Here is a 24,506-nt window from a genome sequence, read left to right on the forward strand (position 1 = left end):
GGTGAAGGAAAACATGCTTGGTCATGTCAGGAAATGCTGAGTCACTTCCAGCCATGACTCAGATAGAGATGGAAGAAACTGCAAGAGGCAGAATCGTCTGGTGACAATGCAGGAAGATCTCTGTGTGTTTCCAGTATTTCATGTAAGAGAGATGTGATAAAATAGAGTCTGAACTTCTGCTAGCAAAAGAAAACTAAAGATTAGGACAACTGAAAAAAACCCCAATGTTTTCCTTAGATTTCTGGCGTTAATTTGTTTTCAGTGGCCCTAATCCTCCGTAGGAGTGCGGTAATTAATGCCACACTGACTGATTGTAGTCAAATTGGTAGAAACTAAACATACGAGGAAAGTAGGAGGAAGTTTGAGTCTCAGATTTTCAGATCGTTGTTTCATCGTCACATCCATCGTAGTCTGGTTCAGATTAAACATTAATCCAGAATAAAACAGTCCAGATTATTTCCTTCAAGCTGTTGTGTTTGACAGAGTTCGCCTTTGTTTTTGTTTGCTTTGCGTTGGCGGTAAATCTGGAGGGAAATGGAAAAAGCCGAGCAGGAAAGCTTCTCCTTCTTGTTTTGCCTCCGTTAATAATTCAGACATGAAAACACGGCGATTTACGGCCACGTCCGTCTGCCGCCTTGAATCTCCAAGATCTCATTATCGTCTGTTCATTAGTTCTGACAAACACTTGGAAGAAAGAAAGAAAATCAGTATTTCACGCTGGATTGCTCATGCATAATGATATCAGTGTAACAGTTTGAAAAAGGAGCGGATGGAGCTGATTCCTTTGTTTGGGGTTACAGCTTTAATGAACGGAGCTGGCGGGCAGAATGAAACTGATCAGAAAGATTTGACAGTGTTTATTGGCTTCATGTGGCTCTGAGGGATTGCTAAAGTGACTTGCACCTTTTTCCAGATGGAAAAACTTTTTTTAAAGATATTTTCCTCCTGAAGAGGTGAAAGGTTGATCTGTGTCACCTAGACATGTGTAACAGATCCCTCCTCTGGCCTTCATCACTTCTCCTGGTGTGTTGTGGTTTTTCAGTTTGACTGCAGAGCTTCTCTGGACTCGGCCGTAATTAAAACAGCCTGTTGAGTTTATTTCACATTGAGAAATCTGTGATCATTTTCAAACCATTCCTCCCTCAAGACGCAGCATCTGATTGATCAAACGCTTTGGGATCGTCTCTGTTCTGCAGGATGTTGGATGTGGGGAGTGATGATGTCATCAAAGCTGGACACAAATGTCCAAAGTTTGTATTGTGTGCAATTCAACACAATACAAATAAAAACTTTACTGATTTTAGTCAAGGTAAAATTATAACCAACATAATGGAAAAAGTAAAGTACAACACAGTGTTTGTCTTTTTATACCCAACTGTTACCTAAATCAGCTTTTATTTTGAAAGAAAGTGATTCAAATCTTATTTTTATAACTTAATAAATTTGTTCAATCAAACCCAAAAGAATTTGAAAATAATTTGATGAGAAAACAAACTGTCTGCAGTCAGAGGTTCTTTCAAATTCACTGTAACACAGACTGCTACAGGAGCTTTCTCCTGCCAATAGCCATCACTAGCTTTAGCAACTCTGAAGAAATTTAATTAACATAAGTTACAACATTTCATTTCCCTATTTTTGAATGTTATTTAGTTTCTTTAAATACAAAAATGTTGATTTTCTTTTTTCTACAAAAATACAAAATCAGACGACTTTATTTGCCTGATTTTATTTTAATCTTCCTGTTTTTATTTGTTGGCCTGTGATTGACATGTTGATTTTGGCCCACGTGACAAAACGCTGTAAGTATTTGTAACCTGCTCTGTTTTGATGTGCTTGCAGGTAAACTGTGGTCCAGGAGTGTGAAGGTGGCGTACAACCTGCTGCACAAACTGGGAACCAAACAGGAACCGCTGGTCCGACCCGGAGACCGGGTGAGTTTAAAGAAACGCGTCTGGTTTGCCGTGAAAAACGTCTCAACTTTAGCCTCTAATCTGAAATTGTGCTGCCATGTTGTTTTAGTTGGAGGCAAAAGCAACACAAATCAGATTTTTTTATTCAATGCGGTTTTATTTGTGCCACTTCTATCTGTGAAGCTAAACACCAGAAGAAGACAGACGTGTGTTTTCCTTTTATCAGATTCCTTCGTCTTTTTATGATCTTGTGACATACCGTCGGCTCCCGTTGCTCAACAACTTTAAAATCCATCCATAGATGGCGCCGTTCATTTTTATTTACATAACCAGGAAGTGAGACGTTTTTCTGCACATGCGAGTCGCTTTGAGTTCGTAAACCGCTCAACAGAAGTCTGATTACGATCAAGTTTAATTAGCAGTATGAACCAGTATGAAAGTCAAGGGTGTTCAAAGTGCGGCCCGGGGGCCATTTGTGGCCCTAAGACTGATTTTGGGAGGCCCTTGATAGGGTTACACTCTAAAACAACAAACAGCTGATTAGCAGCAGATAACTGATCTTTTTTTTCATGACATTAAAAGATGAGCAGCGTGTAGAAACTGTTAGTTATCAGTTTGAATTAATCCCAGACACCAGACGTCATCGTTTCCTTCAGATTTAGACAAATCCCAGTGCATCTGGGTTGAATTTATGATTTTTATGTGACGTCGTCACTCAGACTTTTTAATTTAATGCAGCAGACGGCCGCTCCTCAGCGCAGAGCTTCCTCTCTGTCCCGTTGTGTGAACCCTTCGCTCAGGACATTAAGAGAAATTCAAACTGAAAAGGAAAACGCTTCAGCTGCAGCCCTGCGTGTTTCTGATGTCATGCGACGCCCCGAGTGTCTGCGCTGCTTCGCTTTCATCTTTATTTTAAGCTTGATCTGGAGCTCAGCTGGAAAATGAGTCAAGGCTGACACAATGCTGGGCAACTCAGCGCTGTTTTAATTATGACTCCTCTGCTTTTTCCCTCCTGCTCTGTGGGAATTACAGACCAGCCTTTGTTAGCTTCAACACGCTGCTCTCTTCAAGGATAAATTAGTTTTAATGAAACACGTCTAAAGGCAGATTCAGTTACCCTGAGAGCTGGTTATGGACTTTTTATCTGGTGAATTTTAAATTGTTACTGGAGGTTATTTAACGTTGTGTAATTCTCCATTTGTATGATTGAAGCCCGTTTTTTCCAATTTTACCACTGAAGTTTATGTAAAATCTTCTACTGCAAAATTGTGAGTCGATTCCAGATTTTCAGCAAAAATGGTCAAAAACTTTGGGTCTAAATGATGCTAACTCCTACCTGCAGGTGGCGGTATTTCTTTCTGCTAACACTCTGTGCCTCCACCTTGATGTTCATGATTGATATGGCAAGTAACAAAAAGTCACAATATTTCCAAAGTAGCACAAGAAAATCTGTGATTTAGATTAGGAATAAATTACAGAAACATTTAGCAAAATCCTGGAGGAACTTAAATAATTTACATATTTTCCCCAATTAAGAACTAAAACAATATTCTGGTGAATTCTTTGCTTTTTATCTGCACAACAATGAATAAAACATATTTTTTCCATTTGTCTTGATGTTTAAAGTCACTTGAATTTTTGGTTCATTATTTTCCATTTTTTAAGTCTATAAAATGATTTTTAGAAAATAAGACTTTTCTTCCACACATTTTGCTGCTTTTAGCCAAATATGCTGGATGGGTCTGCATAAAACTCGCTAAAGGTTTCCATGAGAAAAAAGGAAAAAAATAAAGAAAGATTTTGTGTTTTAGCTAAAATTTTCAGTTTAAGAAGATATAAACTTTATATAATTAGAAAATTACCAAAAGTGTTTCTAAGGCCATGTTTTTGCCGTTCTTGGATTGCAGTCGGACCACGAAAAATTCAACCACCGATGGCCCACGCGCCGCACCTTGGACATCCCTGATCTAAGTTATTAAAACCTGAGAGAATTTGGGACCAAAAGAGCACAAAGCTGAAATAAAATAATCACATTCCAGTGATTCCTCTGCTAAAGAAGAAAACTAATAACAAAAATTTCACTTTTCAATTTGCTAAAGTATCAACTAATAATAGTTAATATTTTCAAGCAGATTCGCAGTGAAAAGGCGAATAAACCAAAGATTCGTAAGGTTGGTTTCTCTCTGTTGTTCCATTTTGCTGCAACACATTTTATATGAATAAATGATAAACCACACAACCAATCAGAGGCTCTTAAAAAATCTTTATTTTCTGTGTCTGATGCGTCCTCAATTATCTCCAGATGAATCCTGAGCGGCTCAACGCATCAATATCTGTTAACGCATCATTACAAGGCAGCTGCACTTAGCTTATAGCGCACAGAACATATCTACTGTAGTGATGTGCATAAAAGCATTTAAACAGCACTTCACTGGGCTTACTGGGAACGGCACAGCAGGCAACTGGAGCTGAACTGGATCCAATAAGGCAGAGATAACATGGTGCAGTAGCATGTTAGCTGCTGATATGTTCATGTCCTGTGTGCTTGATACACACGGAGACTTATCTTAATGGAAGTAAAACATTTACAATCAATAAAATCCTGCAGTAAAAGGTATTTAACAAGCTTACGGATCAGACAGAGAGCAGAACTGAGCACAAGTGAAGAGGCCATTACAAAAAAAACAAAAAAAAACTAAAACTTGTTTCCTCTGACGGGAAAAATCTAAACTTTTGGCATAGGGGCCAAGAAAGCACTGTGCAACTAAGAATAAAATTTAAGAAAAGTTTTATTTTTATTTATTTATTTTTTAAACCAAATTTCTTTTTACAAAATAAAAAATAATATAAAAAATCAACTGAACTTTTTTTTTTTTTTTTTTTTTTTTTTTACAAAAAATACTTTTTTTTTTAAATTAAATTTTTAATCTTTTTTTTTTTTCAAAGAATGACATAAGCAAATTGGTCATATTTTTGAAGACAACAGGAAACCAAACTGATTTAAGAGAAATGTTACAGAAATAAAAAACAGATACAGAGATGTCAGCGGGACGTCTTCAGTTTTTATTTTTTCTTATTAAAAACCAAAAGTCCGGTCTGATTTTGTCCCAAACTCGTCCAAATGGCGACGCGTACTTTCCCAGTATCATCACACTCTAATGTGCGACTTGATCGACTTTCTTTCCTTCCAAACCTCATTTCTGTGACTCTGATTTCTCTCTGTGCCTGTAGGTGGCGCTGGTCTTCCCCAACAACGACCCCGGCGCCTTCATGACGGCTTTTTACGGCTGTTTGCTGGCGGAGGTCGTCCCCGTGCCGATAGAGGTACCGCTGACCAGGAAGGTGAGAATTCATCATGGATTCACTTTATCCGTTCAGCAAATGCTTCAAAACAGAAGGCATGAATTATTATTTAGGAAATAAGCTCCCAAAGTTAAGAGGAAACTTTAGTATTTTAACAACCAAAATGACAATAAAAGAACATTTTTTTCAAATCAGTTTCTTTCAATAAAAAACTTAGGAAACTTTATTAAAAGCTGCAGGTCTGTGTGTGTTTCTGGTGGATTTCTGGTTTAAACACGTTTTTTTTTTTTTGATTCACTGGGTTGAAAACCCAGAAATTTTACTCGAGAAAGAGTAAAAATACTCCTAAAAGTAACTTTTCTCAAAAAAGTTACTTTAGTAAAAGTAATTAAGTAAAAATAACTAGTTAATATCCAACTCTGAGAATTGAGAATACTTTACAGTAAGTAACATAAAACACTGTGCAGTAATCATAGGATGGCATCATTTGGTCCCACCGCATGTGGAATGAGCAGAATAAAATGACGGAGTGTCGTGAGGCGGATCACCTTCATCACATCGTCAGCAGGAGTCTTCGTCAGACCCGATGATGTTTCGTTCTGCTGCCTTCGCAGGACGCCGGCAGTCAGCAGATCGGCTTCCTGTTGGGCAGCTGCGGCGTTACCGTGGCGCTGACCAGCGACGCCTGCCATAAGGGGTTACCCAAAACTCCCACCGGAGAGATCCCGCAGTTCAAAGGTCAAACACCCAAAGCCCTGCTCCACCCTGACACTTCTGGCTGAACAAGCACGAAACCTGAACAGAATCCAAATATGGTTTTTATGACTCCTGGGATGTTGGCGTATTGTTAGGAAGCATGCCCATATTAGGAAATGTGGCAAAGTTATTGTTTTAAACTTTTATTGATTTTAAAAATGTGTGCAGAAAATAAGTTATGAGCAGCAAATGCATGACATGTTCACATTTCTGCTTTGTAGAGCAACATTTTTTATGTTGGGAACCACCAGGGGGCGCTGTATTTTCTGCATTTGTTTTGTTTATTTAAGGTTTGTCATTATTTTTCCTGGAGTCCACACCTCAACAATAAAATCATACTTTTACAAATATTACACAAAAAAAACAGACGTAGTGAAATACCTTAACACAATCAAAACTCAAAATTCTAATAAATTTTACAAACATTACAAAAAGACATCAAGAAATAAATATAAAGTTGAAGAAAAGATGACAAAAAATGTGAAATTAAAAAATATGTAATCCATTACATTTTTAAATTATAAGTTTTATGTCAGCTATTTTAATGACATCTAATTTCTTCTGTAATAAATATTATAAAATGTGTTAAAATACCTTATTGAAATGTTATTCCTTCTGATTGGCTGTCAAATTTATCAAAACTGTGGAGACGGAATAACATTGAATGTGATTAATATAAAATATTACACACTTTGTTAGAATCAGTAATATTTGTTGTGAAAAAATGTCGTGAAAAATGTTATTAGATAAGATATTATGACATGGACAACAGATTTAATAAGATATTTTGAATTAAAATAAAAAAAATTCATGACAAAACCGACTAAAATCAGAAGATATGAGGCAGAATTTATGCTTATTGAAAGTAATAATCATTAAATATTAAAAGAAAGTTAGAAAAACATCCAAAATTTAAATGTCTCTTTACATATTTTATAAAGAAACAAAACATCTCAGTTATTTTTGGATACTTCAATGTGAACTAGCTCAGATTAAGAGTCATGAGCTGTACAGATATAATTAATTTATTTAAAATTAATAACATTTTTAATTGACTGCCCCTGTAAACTGTTTGCTATGAAATGGAAAAACGGCAGCAGAGCGCTGCGACGTCGGAGCCAGAAAACGCAGGACGATGTTTTATTATCTGGCAGCATTTCCAGGATCATTATAAACAGTTTATTTCTACTCTCTGTTTCTAATGATGAGGTGTTCAGTGACCTCCTGGAAACGGGATTCCAGCACTCCAACGCCTGGAAAACGTGAACTTAGGGCTCTATAAGGAAATTTACTGCTAACGTTAGGAGAAAAGTGGAAACTTTGATGGGTAATTGTCAAAAATGATTTAATTCTGCAGTAATTTCTAAAGAGTTATTGACTTCAGCAAGAAAAAAATGCATCATCTGTCCAGTTTAAAGTGTTTTAATTAAGAAGAACCAAACTAAACTAAAACAGGGGCATCAAAATGTGGCCTGGGGGCCATTTGTGGCCCGTGGTGTGATATAAATGCAAACTCTTTTATTTTTAATCAAATTACAACCAACATAACAGAACATGTTAAGTACAACACAAAGTAATCGTGTCTTTATGACTAAACACCAATAATAACTAAAGACTTTTACTGAATAGTCGACTTTGCGGTTCCTAAATCAGCTTTTATTTTGAAAGGAAGTTACTCAATCAAGCCCAAAAGAATTAGTAAAGAATTTAATCAGAAAACAGAGCGTCTTCAGTCAGAGGTCTCTTCAAATTTGCTGTAACACAGACTGCTACAGGAGTTTTTCCTGCCAAAAGGCATCAATTAAAGTAACTCTTTAAAGAAATAGAATTAATATGAATTGCATCAAAATGTATTTTCCCTTTGGGATCAATAAAGTATTTTTGAACTTGAAAACTAGATTAAATTTATTTTACTATAGAAAATCATTTTAAAGTGTCGGATTTGTCCCTTTTCTACAAAAAAACAACAAAATTAGACAACTTTAGTTGGTTGATTTTGTTCTAATCCTTCTATAATTGCTTCTTTTGGCCCATAAGTAATTTTGACTTGTCGATTTTTGCTCATGTTTGGACGTCTCTGGCCTAAAATAACCTGGCGGAGCAGAAATCAAACGTCTCTGCAGGTGGAGTTCCACTTCCAAGTGAAGCAGATCGTCGGCTCATCAGAGAGGATGAGGGAGAGGAATCTCTCTGTGATAAATAACCTCGGTTTGCTTTGCAGTAATGGATTTATAAATAGAAACTTGATGCCAGCAGATTTAGGATTTGCTCATTAAAGCAAAGTGCTTCTCATATCGATCAGTTTAAAGCTCCTCTCAGCCGCACGGCTGGTGCTGTCCTCCTTTTCTCCCCCATCTGCAGTAATTCAGACATTAGCACGACTCAAACTCTGTTTGTTCTCAGTATTTGACACCCAGGCAACATTTCCACACCGACTGAGCAGCACATGGTTCTTTTAGCAGCTGAAGTAAAACTTTAAGATTTAAAGGCAAGATTCACTTTTTGCACGTTTTTGGATGCTTCTAAAAACAGGAAAAGCTCGTAAAAACAAACATCCAGATGGTTTCAGGTTAATGGTTTTGGTGTCTTTCACTCAAAAACACCAAATCCTACCAAGTATTTTGGTCCAGTTTCTAGTGCAAACATTTTAGTACACTTGAAATACGACAAAACTATCGTACAAGTAACAATTTTAGCAAGATATAGGAGCTTGTTTTGAGTAAATAATTCCTTAATATTGATGACAAAGTTCTTGTTCTATTGGCAGATTATTTCATTTATAACAAGACATTTTCCCCATGTTATAAGTAAAATAATCTGCCATCTTTTTCATCAATATTAAGAAATGATTGGCTTAAAACAAACTCTTATGAAGCTAAAAGTTACTGGCCTTGTCTTATTCCAAGTGTAGTGAGATATTTGGACTAGAAACTGGTAAGATTTTTGGTTTTTGCAGTGAAAAACTTGTCACATTCGACAGGCACTCTCCTGTTATCTAGCAACCCCACCTGAGCCCAGCCCCGTTACCTAGCAACCCCACCTGAGCCCAGCCCCGTTACCTAGCAACCTGAGCTGAGCTTCAGCACATTTGGTCACCTGGTTTTACTGCTGTAAGGCTGTAAAACCAGGCGAGACGAGAGGTTTGTTGTTGACTTGCGATCCAGAAAGCACTTAGATTATTGTTGGTCGTCCAGGAGCCTCCACTTCTGCTTTTCAAAACTAGTCGCTCATCTGTTTGCAGCTATTTTTTTTTTACCTGTGGCCCATCCTAAGTTGTCTAGGATGGGCCACAGGTAGCAGGTTCTTTGATAGATTTCTCTCTGATCTGATGATGATGTGTCCAGGTTGGCCCAAGGTTCTGTGGTTCGTCCCGGAGTCCAAACACCTGTCCAAGCCGCCCAGAGACTGGTTCCCCCAGATTAAGGATGCCAACCAGGACACTGCCTACATCGAGGTACGGCGCCTCCTCCTTCAGTCACGACTTCCTGGCTCCTCCGCAGCGCAGCGATTGATGTGATTTTTAAGTGACGTCCTTTTCGACGGCCGGGTGGTAATTGTGCCGGCGCTGAGGTGAAATGTCTCCTTGATTGCATTTTGGATCGAAAGAGGCTGAAACGGAAACTGATGAAAGGAGAGGGGTGATTGAGAAATGACCTCCTGTTTTCCTGACAGAAGCAGCTCTGCAGATAAACCCAGACGGATGAAAATTACCGCAAGACTTTTGGTTTTTCTGTGGATGAAAAAATGTTATTTCAGAAAAATAACATCCGAATGTGATTCATGGCCTTCATAGCAGCCTGGTCCGACAGAGTTTTAGACAGCAGAGATCTTATTTTAAAGTAAATCTGATGGATTATTGTGACTCAGCAGCTTTCAGAGAGTTTTTTCTTTTTATTGTTCAAATCTGTCATTTTTATTGTAGTTGTTTTGAGCCTCTGCAGATGAAGAATTGACTGACAGCTAATATTTACTGCTCTGGAGCAAATATGTTTTCATTCTGGCCAAAACTGAGAAGCAATAAAAATAAAAATACAGTGATGTAGGTGGTTATGAGAGTAATATCAAAATGTCTATGAGAAAGTCAGAAGCTTTAATCTTTTTGTTCAGTTTGAACTTCCCAAAATCGCAATAACTTTTATTTATAGCAAATAGAAATGAACACAGGGCAGATTAAAATTTAGAAAGAGCTACTTTGAAAATACTACAAGTACTTCGCGAGAAGCTACTTAAGGCTTTTTCAGATTTACAGATTTATTTTGCAAAAAATGCACTGCAAAAACGCAAAATTTTAGCCTCGTTTCTGGTGCAAAGTACATTTGAAATTAGACTAAATTAACTTGCAGATTATTTCATTTATAATGTGGGAAAGTAGATCAAAAATACTTGGTAGGATTTTGTGTTTTTGCAGTTTGTAATTTCAGAACCTGAAAAGTTTCTTTAAAAGAAACTCAAAAGTTTCTAAAACTTATGGTTATTTTCCTAGAACTTGCATTTCACTTTTTAAAACTTTGATGCTTCGTTATGAAACTCAGACGGTGCATTTATTGTATACGCTGTGTATTTATGTGTATATGTATTTGTATATTCTAGTTTTTATCCATCAGAGTTTAATGTTATGATTATCATCACTTCCTGTCTCTGTGCGTCCAGTACAAGACGTGTAAAGACGGCGGCGTCCTCGGCGTCACGGTGACGAGGACGGCCATGCTCACCCACTGCCAGGCCCTCACACAGTCCTGCTCCTACACAGAAGGTAACACACACACACACGCACGCACGCACGCACGCACGCACACACACACACACACACACACACACACACACACACACACACACACACACACACGGTTCCTGCAGTGAAAGCTGATTCTTTGTTCTTCCTGTTTGCAGCTGAAACCATCGTGAATGTGTTGGACTTTAAGAAGGACGTGGGTCTCTGGCACGCCGTCCTGACTGTAAGGAAAGCCTCTGCCAACCTCTACCGCCTTAAAAGTACCAAAAACTGAATATTACTGCAGTTTTTACTCTGTTTAATTGTGTAAGAAAGTAACAAGTCTTATATTTTGCTTGATTTGTTTTATTTTTTAATGTCAAGTTCAGGTTAAATGCAGCTTTCTGATTCCAATAGAAATGATTTTACTTAAATTTGATCAACAATATTATCCAGAACATCAGTAAATCTAAATCCTCCGTCTAAATTTTGCATTTTTTACTGGGTAGCAACAAATCGGCACAATTAGATTTTCCTGCTGGATAAAATTCTTTAAATTTAGTATTTATTTCTTAGGTTGGTAACCTCATTTTAACATTTTGCATTTATTTATTGTACTTTATTTTATTTTTTATCAATTAAATAATTTATTCTAGTTTTTTTTTTTCTCATAAGAAATATTACACATTTGTAATAATTTTACAATAAAATGATTATAGGTTTATATAATGAAATATTTTCCTTACACCAAGAATAAAAATGATGTAATATCATATATAAAATAATATTTAAGTTATTAATTATAATATAATAAAATAAATGTATATATTTTTTCCTGTATAATTTAATTAAAAAAGAATAATGTGTAAATAATGCATTTATGCTTCTGCCTAACTCCTTTTTAAACAGTTTTTAAAAATGTGTCACGGTGTTTGAATGTGAACATGTCATAAATAAACAAAATGAGCAAATAATTATGTGAACAAATTTAAAGACAATAGTTGAAAAGAAAAACTGCAGAAAAATGTAGGAATTATTGATAAATATCAAGTCTACCAGCTATGAACAATCGGGGCTGCATTTGTAGATAAATTAATGGTAAAACTCTTTGTTTCCTGTTCTCTTCTTCTTCTGTGGTCAGAGTGTGATGAACATGATGCACGTCGTCAGCATCCCCTACGCCCTGATGAAGGTCAACCCGTTATCCTGGATCCAGAAGGTCTGCCAGTTCAAAGGTAACCCAGACATGTTTGAGTCAATTAGCAGCAAAATAATGTTCAATTGAGACGTTGCCATGGTGATTCCCTCCTTTTTTATGACGTTAGCGACCAGGAGGAAACAGTCAGTCAGAATTACCAGAAAACTTAGCAAGAATTTATGTATTTTTTCTTTTTGTAATTTTCTTTGTACTTTACCTTAATGTGATTTATTTGGTTTCCTTCTGTAAAATGAATATTTATTATTTCTAATGGCTCAATGACTTATTGATCGTGTTTAATTAATAATTAGCATTTGTTCTTGGACCAGTGAAGTGTACAGACTTTTAAAACATTAAATTTAGTTACATTTCAGTTTATTTTGTCTCTGCTGTAGAATGTGAAATACTGCCATAAAAATGATTTATAACAGCAATAAAAGATAAGGTCGTGAATTAACACTGAATTAAAAGTAAAACTTTTTTAAATTATTTTTTTGCTGGATAAGTTGATGATCCTGAAGAAAATGCCTTTTATTGCATTTTATATAAGTTTATTTTTTTACCAGGATAAAACCCCATTTAGATTAATTAAGGACTAATTAATCTAAATGCTTCCCTTTTAGATGAATTTAAAAAATTAAATACTGCTACCTAAATAAGACGAGCACTAAAAAAATAATGATTGCAACAGAATAATAATAAAGGCTATAAATCCTTTTTTTAATAAACTTTCTGTTTGAGTTAAATTATTAGAAACGAGTATCTGTTTTCTCTCTGGGCTTTCCTAATGAAAACTAATGACTTATAATGTAATTAATCATTAATTTGCTCATAAATAACCCTGTAGATGCTGTCTAATGTTTCCTGCAGCGAAGGTGGCCTGTGTGAAGTCGCGGGACATGCACTGGGCGCTGGTGGCCCACCGGGACCAGCGCGACGTCAACCTCAGTTCCCTGCGGATGCTGGTGGTGGCCGACGGTTCGAATCCCTGTGAGGAAACATTCACTGCGTTTCTATCGTCTCATGTTTGAGCTTTTTATGGGGCAAAAACACCAGTTTTATACCTGGAAATGAGCCAAAAAAACAAACAAAAAACCACAGGAAAAACCAGATTCCTGTCACTTTTATGTAATTTATGAGGCAGAAGTTTCTGGAGGGGTGTCCAAACTTTTGACAAAATCAGCAAGTTAAAAGTTTTTTCAGACAAAAATATGTTAATAATAATAATAATAATAATAGACTAAAATAAAATCAAACAAAGTTTTCTGATTTTGTTGTTTTTTTGTGGAAAAAACTAAATAATTTTGGGACATTTTCTATACTAAAGCAAATTGAGTTTAGTTTTCACATTTAAATGTAAAAGTACTTTATTAAATGTTGCTGTAGCTCGTATTAATTCACATTCTACAAAGAGTTTCTATCAATGCTGATGACTGTTGGCAGGAAAAATGTCCTGTAGCAGTCTGTTACAGCAAATTTAAAGAAGCCTCTGACTCTAGACACTCTGTTTTCTCCATACAGTCTCATGAAATCATTTTAAGTTCTTTTGGACTTGATTGAACCAATTTATTTGAGTGACTTTCTTTCAATATATTCAACATATTTAGCCAAGTTTAATAAATTAAATAAAAGCTGATTTAGTCAAAGCAAAGTCGACTTTTTGGGAAATTCTTGACTTCTTACAAATGTTTTGTTATAAAAAGACAAATGCTTTGTGTTGTACTTAAAGTTTTTCATTGTAAGAAAATTTGGTTTTACCCTGATTAGAAATAAAAAGTTTGTATTAATCTTGAATTGGGAATGATAAATTAAAACGAGTTTAATAATTTCCATTTGCATCATAATTGTTTTTCTTTCTATCAAAACCTGGATGATAAACATCGTCAGTGGTTTCAAAACCAGAATATTATCGTTTATCATAATAACTTCTGGGACAGTTTATCATTCAGCTAACTTTACCGTGACTCCAGGGGCCACAAAAGGCCCCCAGGCCACACTTTGGGTGCCCCTGCTCTAATGGAAACATGTTTGGTGTTTTAACTGGAGTTTTCTGGGTTGAATTGGTTTCTGCTCCTCCCAGTTCAGAGGTTGAACTGGGACGTGAATCCCCAGTAACGCTGTCTGTGTCTCAGGGTCGATTTCGTCCTGCGATGCGTTCCTCAACGTCTTCCAGACCAAAGGTCTGAGGCCAGAGGTCATCTGTCCCTGCGCCAGCTCCCCGGAGGCGCTGACCGTCGCCATCCGCAGGTAAAACACGACTCATCGCCGCCATTGCAGGTTTTATGAAGCACAATAATTCAGATTTAGTGTTTTTCTAGATCTCGTTTGGTTCCTTAATAACCAGATGAGCAAAAACAAATAATTTAGCTTTTTAAAGCTGAATAACATATTTTCATAGAATCATTTCTGTCAAGTTTGGATTTCATCTTGAAATTCCTATAATGGAGCCTAAATAAAAACACAAAAGAACATTTATTTATTCTACATATGTTCAGCTGATGTGCTCATTGAAACATTAAAATTTTACTTTTATTGTATATTTTGTTTGTGTCACTGACACAAGGACGGAGTGTATTTGTGGGAAAAGTAATTTTCTATTTGGTTTGTTGCTCGTTAAAGAAAATTGTTTCTGAAATGAGATCAGGACCTTTTGGCCAACTCGTCATTAAAATTCAAAAATGAGAACTAAAATAAATTTATCCTCAAATCTAATTTAACTCAGCTTACTTTTGGTGAGTTTCTTCTTTAGTCCAAGCGACTTTAAAACGTTTCACCGGGTTTGTGTAGCAAATCTGTTATTTGCTAAATAAATAAGATTTAGGAAGTATTTACAAAAGCTTTCCTCTCTCTCTCTGTGTTTCAGTGGTTTTACTCTCATCATTTTGTGGATTTAAAACAATATGTGAACCACAAACAATTTTCACACATTTGCAGTAATTTACAGCTGAAACCCTGTTTAATTTTAATCTTTAACTCTTTAATTTTAAATGTTTCTATGGTTTCAAACCACGTATCTTAATGTCCAATTAAGTTAGACGGCGTAAACATTGTATTTTTCACAATATTCATAATAAGGATGCAAGTTATCAATTTTAGGAAAAATATCTGAGAATTAAACATTTGAAGTTTAACTAGAAAAAGTTAAAAAGTTACAATTGGACATGAATATGGATGGATGGTGACGTTTTTCTCTTAATTATGATAAATATTTGCTTGTTTGTAGTGGTCAGTAGGAACAGTGAGATTCCTGCTGTTCTGTTCACTATTGATGAGACAATTTAAAGACTCCAGTCTGTGAAAACGTTGAAGCTCTTCATGTGTGATCTGTGTGTGATCTGTCTTAGATCTGTGTGTGATCTGTGAGTGATCTGTGTGTGATCTGTGTGTGATCTGTCTTAGATCTGTGTGTGATCTGTGAGTGATCTGTCTGTGATCTGTGAGTGATCTCTGTGTGATCTTTGTGTGATCTGTGTGTGATCTGTGAGTGATCTGTGAGTGATCTGTGTGTGATCTGTCTGTGATCTGTGAGTGATCTCTGTGTGATCTTTGTGTGATCTGTGTGTGATCTGTCTGTGATCTGTGAGTGATCTCTGTGTGATCTCTGTGTGATCTTTGTGTGATCTGTGTGTGATCTGTCTTAGATCTGTGTGTGATCTGTGAGTGATCTGTGTGTGATCTGTCTGTGATCTGTGTGTGATCTCTGTGTGATCTTTGTGTGATCTGTGTGTGATCTGTCTGTGATCTGTGAGTGATCTCTGTGTGATCTCTGTGTGATCTGTGTGTGATCTGTCTGTGATCTGGGAGTGATCAGTGAGTGATCTGTGTGTGATCTGTCTGTGATCTGTGAGTGATCCATATGTGATCTGTGAGTAAGCCGTGTGTGATCTGTCTGTGATCTGTGAGTGATCTGTCTGTGATCTGTGAGTGATCTGTGTGATCTGTGTGTGATCTGTGAGTGATCTGTGTGTGATCTGTGAGTGATCTGTGTGTGATCTGTGTATGATCTGTGAGTGATCTGTCTGTGATCTGTGAGTGATCTGTCTGTGATCTGTGTGTGATCTGTGTATGATCTGTGAGTGATCTGTCTGTGATCTGTGAGTGATCTGTCTGTGATCTGTGTATGATCTGTGAGTGATCTGTCTGTGATCTGTGAGTGATCTGTCTGTGATCTGTCTGTGATTTGTGGTCTGTGATCCGTCCGTCAGGCCGCTGGAGGAGGGCGCGACCCCGCCGAGCCGCGGCGTTCTGTCCATGCCGGGTCTGAGTCACGGGGTGATCCGGGTCGACTCGGAGGAGAAGCTGTCCGTTCTCACTCTCCAGGATGTTGGTTCTGTGATGCCCGGAGGTAAAACCCGACCCAGTTCTCCTCAAATAGAGCCAAAACTTTTAACTTTAAACTTTGTGAAGTTATGATGGTGTGAACGATGTCTAGGTGTTATTTTGCGTTTTAGCATGCTTTGATGTGAATCCATAGATGTTTTGCTTATTTTGGGCTGATTTTCACATTTAGACCTGTTGCTGTTCTGAGAGTGAATCCTCACCAGCCATGTTTAATCCACTTCAGATAAACTCCGGTCCATTTGTCTAGAAAGTCCGGTCCATGTGGGAAGGTCTGAATGTGTAAACAAGCCAAAAAAAATGAACTCTGGTCCATCTACAAACCTAGATCTCTGATTGGTTAAAGTGAAGTCTGGTGCGGTTTGAATGCATATGTGAACGCTAATCAGACTGGAGGCCGCTCCAAAAGCAGGAAGTGGACGCAGCACAGGGGATTCTGGGTAAATACAACCAAAACAAACACGCTAGCCTAGCGCTAACGGGAGAAATGACTCGTCGTTTTTTATCAAAGAGAAATCCTACGAAATCTGACTTCACTCCATGTTCGTTTACATTTGGTGAAGAAGGAAGTTGCGCTCAGTGTCTTCTTCAGAGGTTTTTGTGTCGCGTCCTTCAGTGGGACTAGGTGCAGCGCCCCCACAGGCCATAAGGGTGGAACAGGTTTGACTCAGTGCATTGCAGCGCCCCCACAGGCCAGGAGGGGAACAGGTTTGACTCAGTGCAGTGCAGCGCCCCCACAGGCCAGGAGGGGAACAAGTTTAACTCAGTGCAGTGCAGCGCCCCCACAGGCCATAAGGGTGGAACAGGTTTGACTCAGTGCATTGCAGCGCCCCCACAGGCCAGGAGGGGAACAGGTTTGACTCAGTGCAGTGCAGCGCCCCCACAGGCCAGGAGGGGAACAAGTTTAACTCAGTGCAGTGCAGCGCCCCCACAGGCCATAAGGGTGGAACAGGTTTGACTCAGTGCAGTGCAGCGCCCCCACAGGCCAGGAGGGGAACAGGTTTGACTCAGTGCAGTGCAGCGCCCCCACAGGCCAGGAGGGGAACAGGTTTGACTCAGTGCAGTGCAGCGCCCCCACAGGCCAGGAGGGGAACAAGTTTAACTCAGTGCAGTGCAGCGCCCCCACAGGCCAGGAGGGGAACAAGTTTAACTCAGTGCAGTGCAGCGCCCCCACAGGCCATAAGGGTGGAACAGGTTTGACTCAGTGCAGTGCAGCGCCCCCACAGGCCAGGAGGGGAACAGGTTTGACTCAGTGCAGTGCAGCGCCCCCACAGGCCAGGAGGGGAACAGGTTTGACTCAGTGCAGTGTGAGAACCAACAGCAGCAGCTGGAAATGTAACAAATATTCCACTTTTGGTCCCCAAACAAACCAAGTCTACTGGACTAAAACATCCTCAAAGAACAATTAAGACAACTGGGATTTCAAATTATCTAATTATCCAATTATCTCCAATGGGACAATCAATGTATATATAAAAGTGTTATTGGAGTGATTGAGGAACAAACAAAACAAAGCTTCTTTTACTATAGGAGGAAAATGTTTGTCTTTCTTTCATATCCTGCCTGGTTTGTTTTCGACCTGATTTATTTATTTTGTCTGCAGCTTTGATGTGCGTTGTGAAAGTCGAAGGCGTTCCTCAGCTCTGCAAAACCGACGAGATCGGAGAGATGTGTGTTTGCACCGTCGCCACGGGAACCTCCTATTATGGTCTGGCCGGGATGACGAAGAACACCTTCGAGGTAAACGTGGAACGGTTTGACTCCTCGTCTCTGTGTCTTCGTGTCCTGATGTCTGTTCAAACGGACCCGTCAGGTCTTCCCCGTGTCCAACAACGGGACGCCCATCAGCGAGTTCCCGTTCACCAGAACCGGCCTGCTGGGCTTCATCGGACCTGCCGGCCTCATCTTCGTCGCCGGGAAGATGGACGGCCTGATGGTGGTCGGAGGACGGCGCCACAACGCCGACGACATTGTTGCCACAGCGCTGGCGGTGGAGCCCATGAAGTTTGTCTACAGAGGCAGGTGGGAGGAAATCCACGAACCTGCCGAGGTCCAGAAACCGATGAGGAGCGGCGCTGACCCGGTGTGTGTGTGTGTGTGTGTGTGTGTGTGTGTGTGGTGTGTGTGTGGGTGTGTGTGTGTGTGTGTGTGGTGTGTGTGTGTGTGAACGGCAGGATAGCGGTGTTTTCCATCACCGTGCTCCATGATGAGAGGATTGTGGTCGTAGCTGAGCAGCGACCGGATTCTACAGAGGAAGACAGTTTCCAGTGGATGAGCAGAGTGCTGCAGGTCCATTCATTCATTCATTCATTCATTCATTCATTCATTCATTCATTCATTCATTCATTCATTCATTCACTTCCTTCCCTGCTTCCTTTTTATTCTTCCTTCTTGCCTTTTTTCTGTTTTATCATTCCTTCTTTTTTCTTTTTCCTTCCTTCCTTGTTTTTTTCTTTTTATCCTTTCTTCCTTTGTTGTTCCTTTCTTTTTTCCTTACTTGCCTCTTTCTTTCCTTCCTTCCTTTTTATTTTTCTTTCCTTGTTTTTTCCTTTTGAGCCTTTTTCCCTTCTTCCTTCCTTTTTCCTTTCTCTCTTCTTTTCTTCCATTCTGTTCTCTGATTTTTTTCTGTATGTTTTTACCACCAAACAAGGCTAGAAAGGGTTTGGGGGCTGGTTGACCTTTCCTGACCTCTGGAAACATTTATTAATGTGTTTAAAATAATAGCGGCACAAACAAAGATTTTTGCTGCACAAACTTTTTACACCAATTTCGTCAGATTTCACTCAGGTCTTCAGTTGTGCTATAATCAGCTTTAGTAATTATTCATCATGTTAAATAACCGACTCTGACCTTCCAGGCGATAGACAGCATCCACCAGGTGGGGGTGTACTGCCTGGCCCTGGTTCCCTCCAACACGCTGCCCAAGACGCCCCTGGGCGGCATCCACCTGTCTGAGGCCAAGCAGCTCTTCCTGGAGGGGGCGCTGCACCCCTGCAACGTGCTGATGTGTCCGCACACCTGCGTCACCAACCTGCCCAAACCGCGGCAGAAACAGCCAGGTGAGACATCCAGACAGGAGGAAAAGCTACACAGATTCTGGAGACTGTAAAGTTCACCGAGGGAAAAACTAATTAACTACTTTAATTATTAAAACTGGATTGATTTGGTCTGAGTGTAATTGGATTTAAAATGGAAGTCTTTATTTTCTCTGTTAAGAGTATAAATGGAGGCGATTTTGATTTGGCATTAAGAAACTTAAAAAAATAAAGTTAAAAACATGCAATTAAAGAACAGATGTTGAGAAAATCTTGACCTAAAATCTTGAAATATTGATTGTACTTCTAAGTTCTAGAAAGTTTAGAAAGCTAAATTTTTACAAAACACTTTAAATCCCTCCCAAAATAACCTGAGAGTTCACAGAAAGTAACCAAAATATTTTTAGAAAGTAACCTGACAGTTTCTAGAAAATAAGCTAAGATTTCCTAGAAAGTAGGAACTCTCTGGTTACTTTCTAGAACTTCTCAGGTTACTTTCTAAGAACTCAGGTTATTATACCTGATCAGTTGGAGCCTCTCCTCTCCTCTCTCTCCAGAGATCGGTCCTGCGTCCGTGATGGTCGGGAATCTGGTGTCGGGGAAGCGGATCGCTCAGGCCAGCGGCCGGGATCTGGGCCAGATCGAAGACAATGACCAGGCAAGGAAGGTGTGTGTGAGAGGGGGCTCTGCTGGTTTTCATCACACACACATTACGCTTTACGCTCATCCTCATTGCGCCTCATTTTCACACATTCGTCATCATGTCAGGCCAGTGAAATGAGAATCCTAAACGGAAAAGTCAAAGCTGGAGAAAACAGTCTGGAGAAACAAAGTTTAAAAAGAGCAGGAGTGGAAATGATGTCAGGCAGGAAGTGATGGATCACAGGAGGTTGTCGCTGACAGAAGCGACTTTCTTCCCTCCCTCGTGTTGAAAATGTCATCAGTTACAGGTTTCAGATTCCCCGCAGCAGAACACATTCAGTCGAGCCTAATGAGAAGAGACAGATCCCAAAATACAAACTAGACCCGTCACAGCTGCCGACATGCCGCTTCGCCTCCGCGTTTCCCCAGAAAGCCGATGTATGGGAGATTATTCCTGCCAGGAATGCAGGCTGCTCTGCTATGATTAGACTGATGCCACTTCAGTGACAACAGAGATCCATGTAACCTGCAAATATCTGGAAAAAATAATGTAGCAGAGGGAAAATATGTGGATTTTCAAGTTTGCATATTTAATCCCTGAACTCTGTTTATATATCTACTGGATATACACCAGGAAATTTCTGTTTAATCTTCAAAAATTGAGCTGTGGAAATCCTGACATGGAAAAGTATGGAGCCTTAACATGAAACTGAAATTTAACTTTAGTTGTGATTTAAAGCTACACTTTAAATTTATTAGTGATAAACACTAAAATGTTTATGAAAGTGTTACAGTTTTGTTTTCTGGACTAGAAAAGTTACTTAAAAGATTCAAGTACAAAACAAACCTGAACCTAAAAACATGACTAACTTCTGTTCCAGGAGGGAAAAAATCAGATTTGATGCATCAGCTCAATGCTGATTGGGAAATCTGTCAGTAGCTACGTTTCCATTAGAAATATGCAGAAAACATTGTTGATATTCTGCTTATTTAAAAAAACAAGAAAAAACTTTGCATTTGTGGCATTTCCATTTAATAATAAATGAATGGTAAGTCAGCAACATAACACTTCTCTTTTCCAGCAGCCATTGTAGAACGCATAAAGCGGTAAAACCAGGTGGCCAAAGTTGAAGGAACTCAACTTGGGTTGCTAGGTAACGGGCTGGGCTTCTCTGGGGTTGCTAGGTAACGGGCTGGGCTTCTCTGAGGTTGCTAGGTAACAGGCCTAGGAACCCTAGCAAGTTTAACCCAGTGTTTTCATTAAAACACATGAATTTCTTCATTTCACCTGAAGCCGAGCAGAGATGTAGGAGTTTTACATCCTGCTGCTCCTCATCACCTGCTCCATGCTCTTCATCGTCCATCCCAGTGGAAACCAGGCCCTCAGTGTGGATGAACGTCGATTCAGACTGTTTATTTTTTAACTTAATTCAACACAAACACATTTTTAAAATGGGCTTTTGCAATTCTTTGATGAGTGGATCCACAATATTTTCATTTTTAGCCCTTTATTCTTCTCTTTAGTCAAAAAACATATTTTATGAGACGGTTATTTATTTATTTTAATGTTTTTATGATTAAATTTTTTATACATTGTGGTAGAAGTACTTTGAAAAAACAAATTCTCCTACTTGAAGGAGAATTGTAGAAAAGTAAATGTTAATTAAAGTTTTATTCTGTGTTTATTATTCTTGGAACATGACCTCCTTCCGTCCGTCCATCTTTCCTTGTCGAATCTTTTCTTTTCTCTCAGGTTTCGCTGCAGTAATCCAGATGGGATTCATCATAACTCTGTTACTTTCATGTTATTTTAAATGTTTTTATTTTTCTCTCCCTGGATTTTAGTTGTAAAGGTGAATATTAACGAGTGCTGTGTGTCATCGAGTTATTGCTGACATGAAGTTAATGACGTTAGAAATCTGTTGGGTTTGTAGAGTAACAGTTTTTTCTGAGCAGTGGACGTTAAATCAGGCAGCAGGAAACTTTTGGTTTTCGTTAAATCGTTTTATTTTAATTCAGAGTCGACAAGAAGCTGAGCAATGTTTTCATATGCGGAGCAAATTCAGGTTTAAATCTTCATTATTCCAGAAGCCGGAGCTGGAAACAGGAAACCTGGAGTGATGCATTCAACAGGCTGCGGCGCTGCACACTGGCTCTGATTAACAAGCGCAATAAAGTCTGACCAGTCTGCTGACGGCTTGTATTAAACATGCGGGGAGCAGGAGGATTTATCGCATCGTTTCAGATGCTCAGAGCAGCAAAGCCTCAGCCATCTGGGCTTTCTGTCGGCTGAATCCGCCAGTACAACCAGAAGATTTGATCAATATTCAAGAATTATTGACTTAAAACAAACTCTTGTATCTTTCTGAAAAGTTAACTTAAAGTGTCTGAGAATCCTTAAAAAGTCTTGAATTTTGTATCTAAAAATCTAAATTTAAGACCTTAAAAAGTCTTAAATTAATTTTAAAAGCTGGCCAGTTCTTAAGTTTTGCCTTGAAAGGATAATTTAATCTTGTATATTCTATTTTTCTTTTCTTATGGACTTTTTGTCAAGCAAAAGTTTAGTCGCACTGAGACATTTTTGCGTTCTGTGACTCATTACGGTTGAGTTACTATCATTTTTTCTTCCATCATTGTAAACCAAAATTTTTCAACAGGTGGCTGAACGAAGTTTGTGCATTTCTGGAGAGATACAGGCCTTAAATTCCACTCATCATGGTCTTAAAAAGTCTTAAATTTGAGTTGGTGAATCTTGTAGAAACCCTGTGTAAGTTACTCTACTGAGATAAAAATGCTTAGTTGGATTTTGTGTTTTTGCAGGAGCCGGTTCTGATTTTCTGGTTTGGGTCGAACCAGAACCACTGTTACAGACAGACATCTCCGTTGCATCAAGAGCTGATGCTACTGCTAACTAGCTGCTAACATACCTCTCCTTGCTAGCTAGCTAGCTTTTTCGGTTTATCATGAGTAATTGCAATTTATGTACCAAGTTTGTACATTTCTGCAGAGATAAATAAATTCCTTTCATAATGGTCTTACAAAGTTTTCCATTTTAGTTTTGCAAGTTTGTTGCATTAGAAACTACTTGGTAGGATTTTGTGTTTTTGCAGTGCAGAGACCCAAATCTCTGCAGACGGGTTCAGTTCTGATTGTCTGATTTGGGTCCAGGCTCATCTGTGACTGACTGGAGGAAAAACCCCAAACAGTAATTTAAAATGGACTTTCTCTACTGGAACCGGCAGAAATCCTGAAAGATTCATGAGACAGAAGCTTCCTCTTCCTTTTCTCTTCCTCCTCCTCACACCACCCTGTTTCATATTTCTCCTTCCTCTTAATTTCCAAACTGTGATTTTCCTCTGAAACCTCGATGGTATTCTGTTGAAGTCTTCTTAAAAACGTCCAGCTGGAAAAAGTGAATTTGTTGCTTGATAAGACTCACAGTGGTGATATTTATTGTAAATGTCAGCATTTGTGGAATTTATGAGATTTATTGATGAGAGAAAAGTTCCCGCCACCTGCTGGTCCGTTTCCTGTCAGCATGCAGGAGGAGCTCAGCAGGTTCCTGGCTGATTATCCACCTGAAGGAAAACGTCTGCTTTTTTATTCAGTCCTTATCGAAATCAACATACGGAGTTATGAACAAGCATTCCCCTCCTTCACTTTTGCTTTTTTTCCTCACAATTATCATTTTGAGATCATGAAACAAACCTGAGTAAGTGAAGAAGCAGTGGAGCAGGTGATGAAATTAGTAACCACACGACTGCAAAACAAAACCTGAAAACATCTATGATCTTACCTGCAGTAGTAGAAGAAACTTTCCAGCAGGTCAATAATCTGAACGCTGGTTCTAAATGTATCTAAAAAACAAAATAAAGGGTTTGCAGTGACCTAGTTAAAGTCTGGCCTTGTTTAGTCTGTTAGAATCCAACTCCAGTCAGTTTACCTAGAAAGTTTGGTTAAAGTGAACTCTGCTTCAGTTTGAAGCAAAATATGAACACCAAGCGGACCAGAGACCGCTTCAAAAGCAGGAAGCAGACTACAGCCCAGGGCATTCTGGGTAAATGCGATAGCCTAGCGCTAGCATGAAAAATGACTCGTGGTTTTTTTTAAGACAAAAGAGAAATCGTCCAACTGCTGAAATCTGACGCCACTCCACTTCTGTTTATTTTTTGTGAAGAAGGAAGCTGTGCTCAGTTTGTTCTTCAGAGATTTTCATGTTGTTTCCTTCAGTGGTTCTTGGTGCAGCGCCCCCACAGGTGAGGAGGCGAACAGGTTGATTTGGTTTGACTCGGAGCAGAGAGAGAGAGAGAACAGCAGCAGCTGGAGATGGAACAAATGTTGTTTTGGTGCCCCATATATTGAGTCATCAGGGGAAAACAACCTTAGAGATGTTAATGTGAGACTTAAAAAGGTTTTCAAAGATTTGATCACAATCCCTCCACAGTGACGTAAAACAGCCAGTTATCACAAAAACCTGATGGCATTTCGAGGGGTGATGACTTCTTCTTCTTCTTTTGTTTGTTTATGAAGGTTAGTTTGATCTGAAACCCAATGAAATCAATCGAATTCAGAAATCGATTTCTGGTTTGCAGTTTATTTAGCGTAGAGATGGT

The 24,506-nt window shown here is 38.8% G+C and overlaps 1 protein-coding gene across 4 annotated transcripts in view; it reads left to right on the forward strand.

The window, feature by feature from the left end:
* LOC106906506 (disco-interacting protein 2 homolog C) overlaps nucleotides 1-24,506 on the forward strand; it is a 159,305-nt gene that overhangs the window by 120,068 nt on the left and 14,731 nt on the right. For all 4 annotated transcript variants that reach the window (XM_088014518.1, XM_088014514.1, XM_088014515.1 and 1 more), the window contains 15 exons: nucleotides 1,840-1,931; nucleotides 5,142-5,252; nucleotides 5,828-5,951; nucleotides 9,314-9,423; nucleotides 10,620-10,722; nucleotides 10,860-10,924; nucleotides 11,822-11,915; nucleotides 12,749-12,868; nucleotides 14,011-14,125; nucleotides 16,084-16,223; nucleotides 17,820-17,956; nucleotides 18,030-18,238; nucleotides 18,391-18,505; nucleotides 19,074-19,275; nucleotides 19,809-19,918. In XM_088014518.1, the coding sequence (XP_087870644.1) occupies nucleotides 1,840-1,931; nucleotides 5,142-5,252; nucleotides 5,828-5,951; nucleotides 9,314-9,423; nucleotides 10,620-10,722; nucleotides 10,860-10,924; nucleotides 11,822-11,915; nucleotides 12,749-12,868; nucleotides 14,011-14,125; nucleotides 16,084-16,223; nucleotides 17,820-17,956; nucleotides 18,030-18,238; nucleotides 18,391-18,505; nucleotides 19,074-19,275; nucleotides 19,809-19,918 (1,847 nt within the window). The remainder of the gene's footprint in view (nucleotides 1-1,839; nucleotides 1,932-5,141; nucleotides 5,253-5,827; nucleotides 5,952-9,313; nucleotides 9,424-10,619; nucleotides 10,723-10,859; nucleotides 10,925-11,821; nucleotides 11,916-12,748; nucleotides 12,869-14,010; nucleotides 14,126-16,083; nucleotides 16,224-17,819; nucleotides 17,957-18,029; nucleotides 18,239-18,390; nucleotides 18,506-19,073; nucleotides 19,276-19,808; nucleotides 19,919-24,506) is intronic.

Source organism: Poecilia mexicana, unplaced genomic scaffold, assembly GCF_051168715.1.
Source record: "Poecilia mexicana isolate PSO_F unplaced genomic scaffold, ASM5116871v1 scaffold_17, whole genome shotgun sequence".
Lineage (NCBI taxonomy): Eukaryota > Metazoa > Chordata > Actinopteri > Cyprinodontiformes > Poeciliidae > Poecilia > Poecilia mexicana.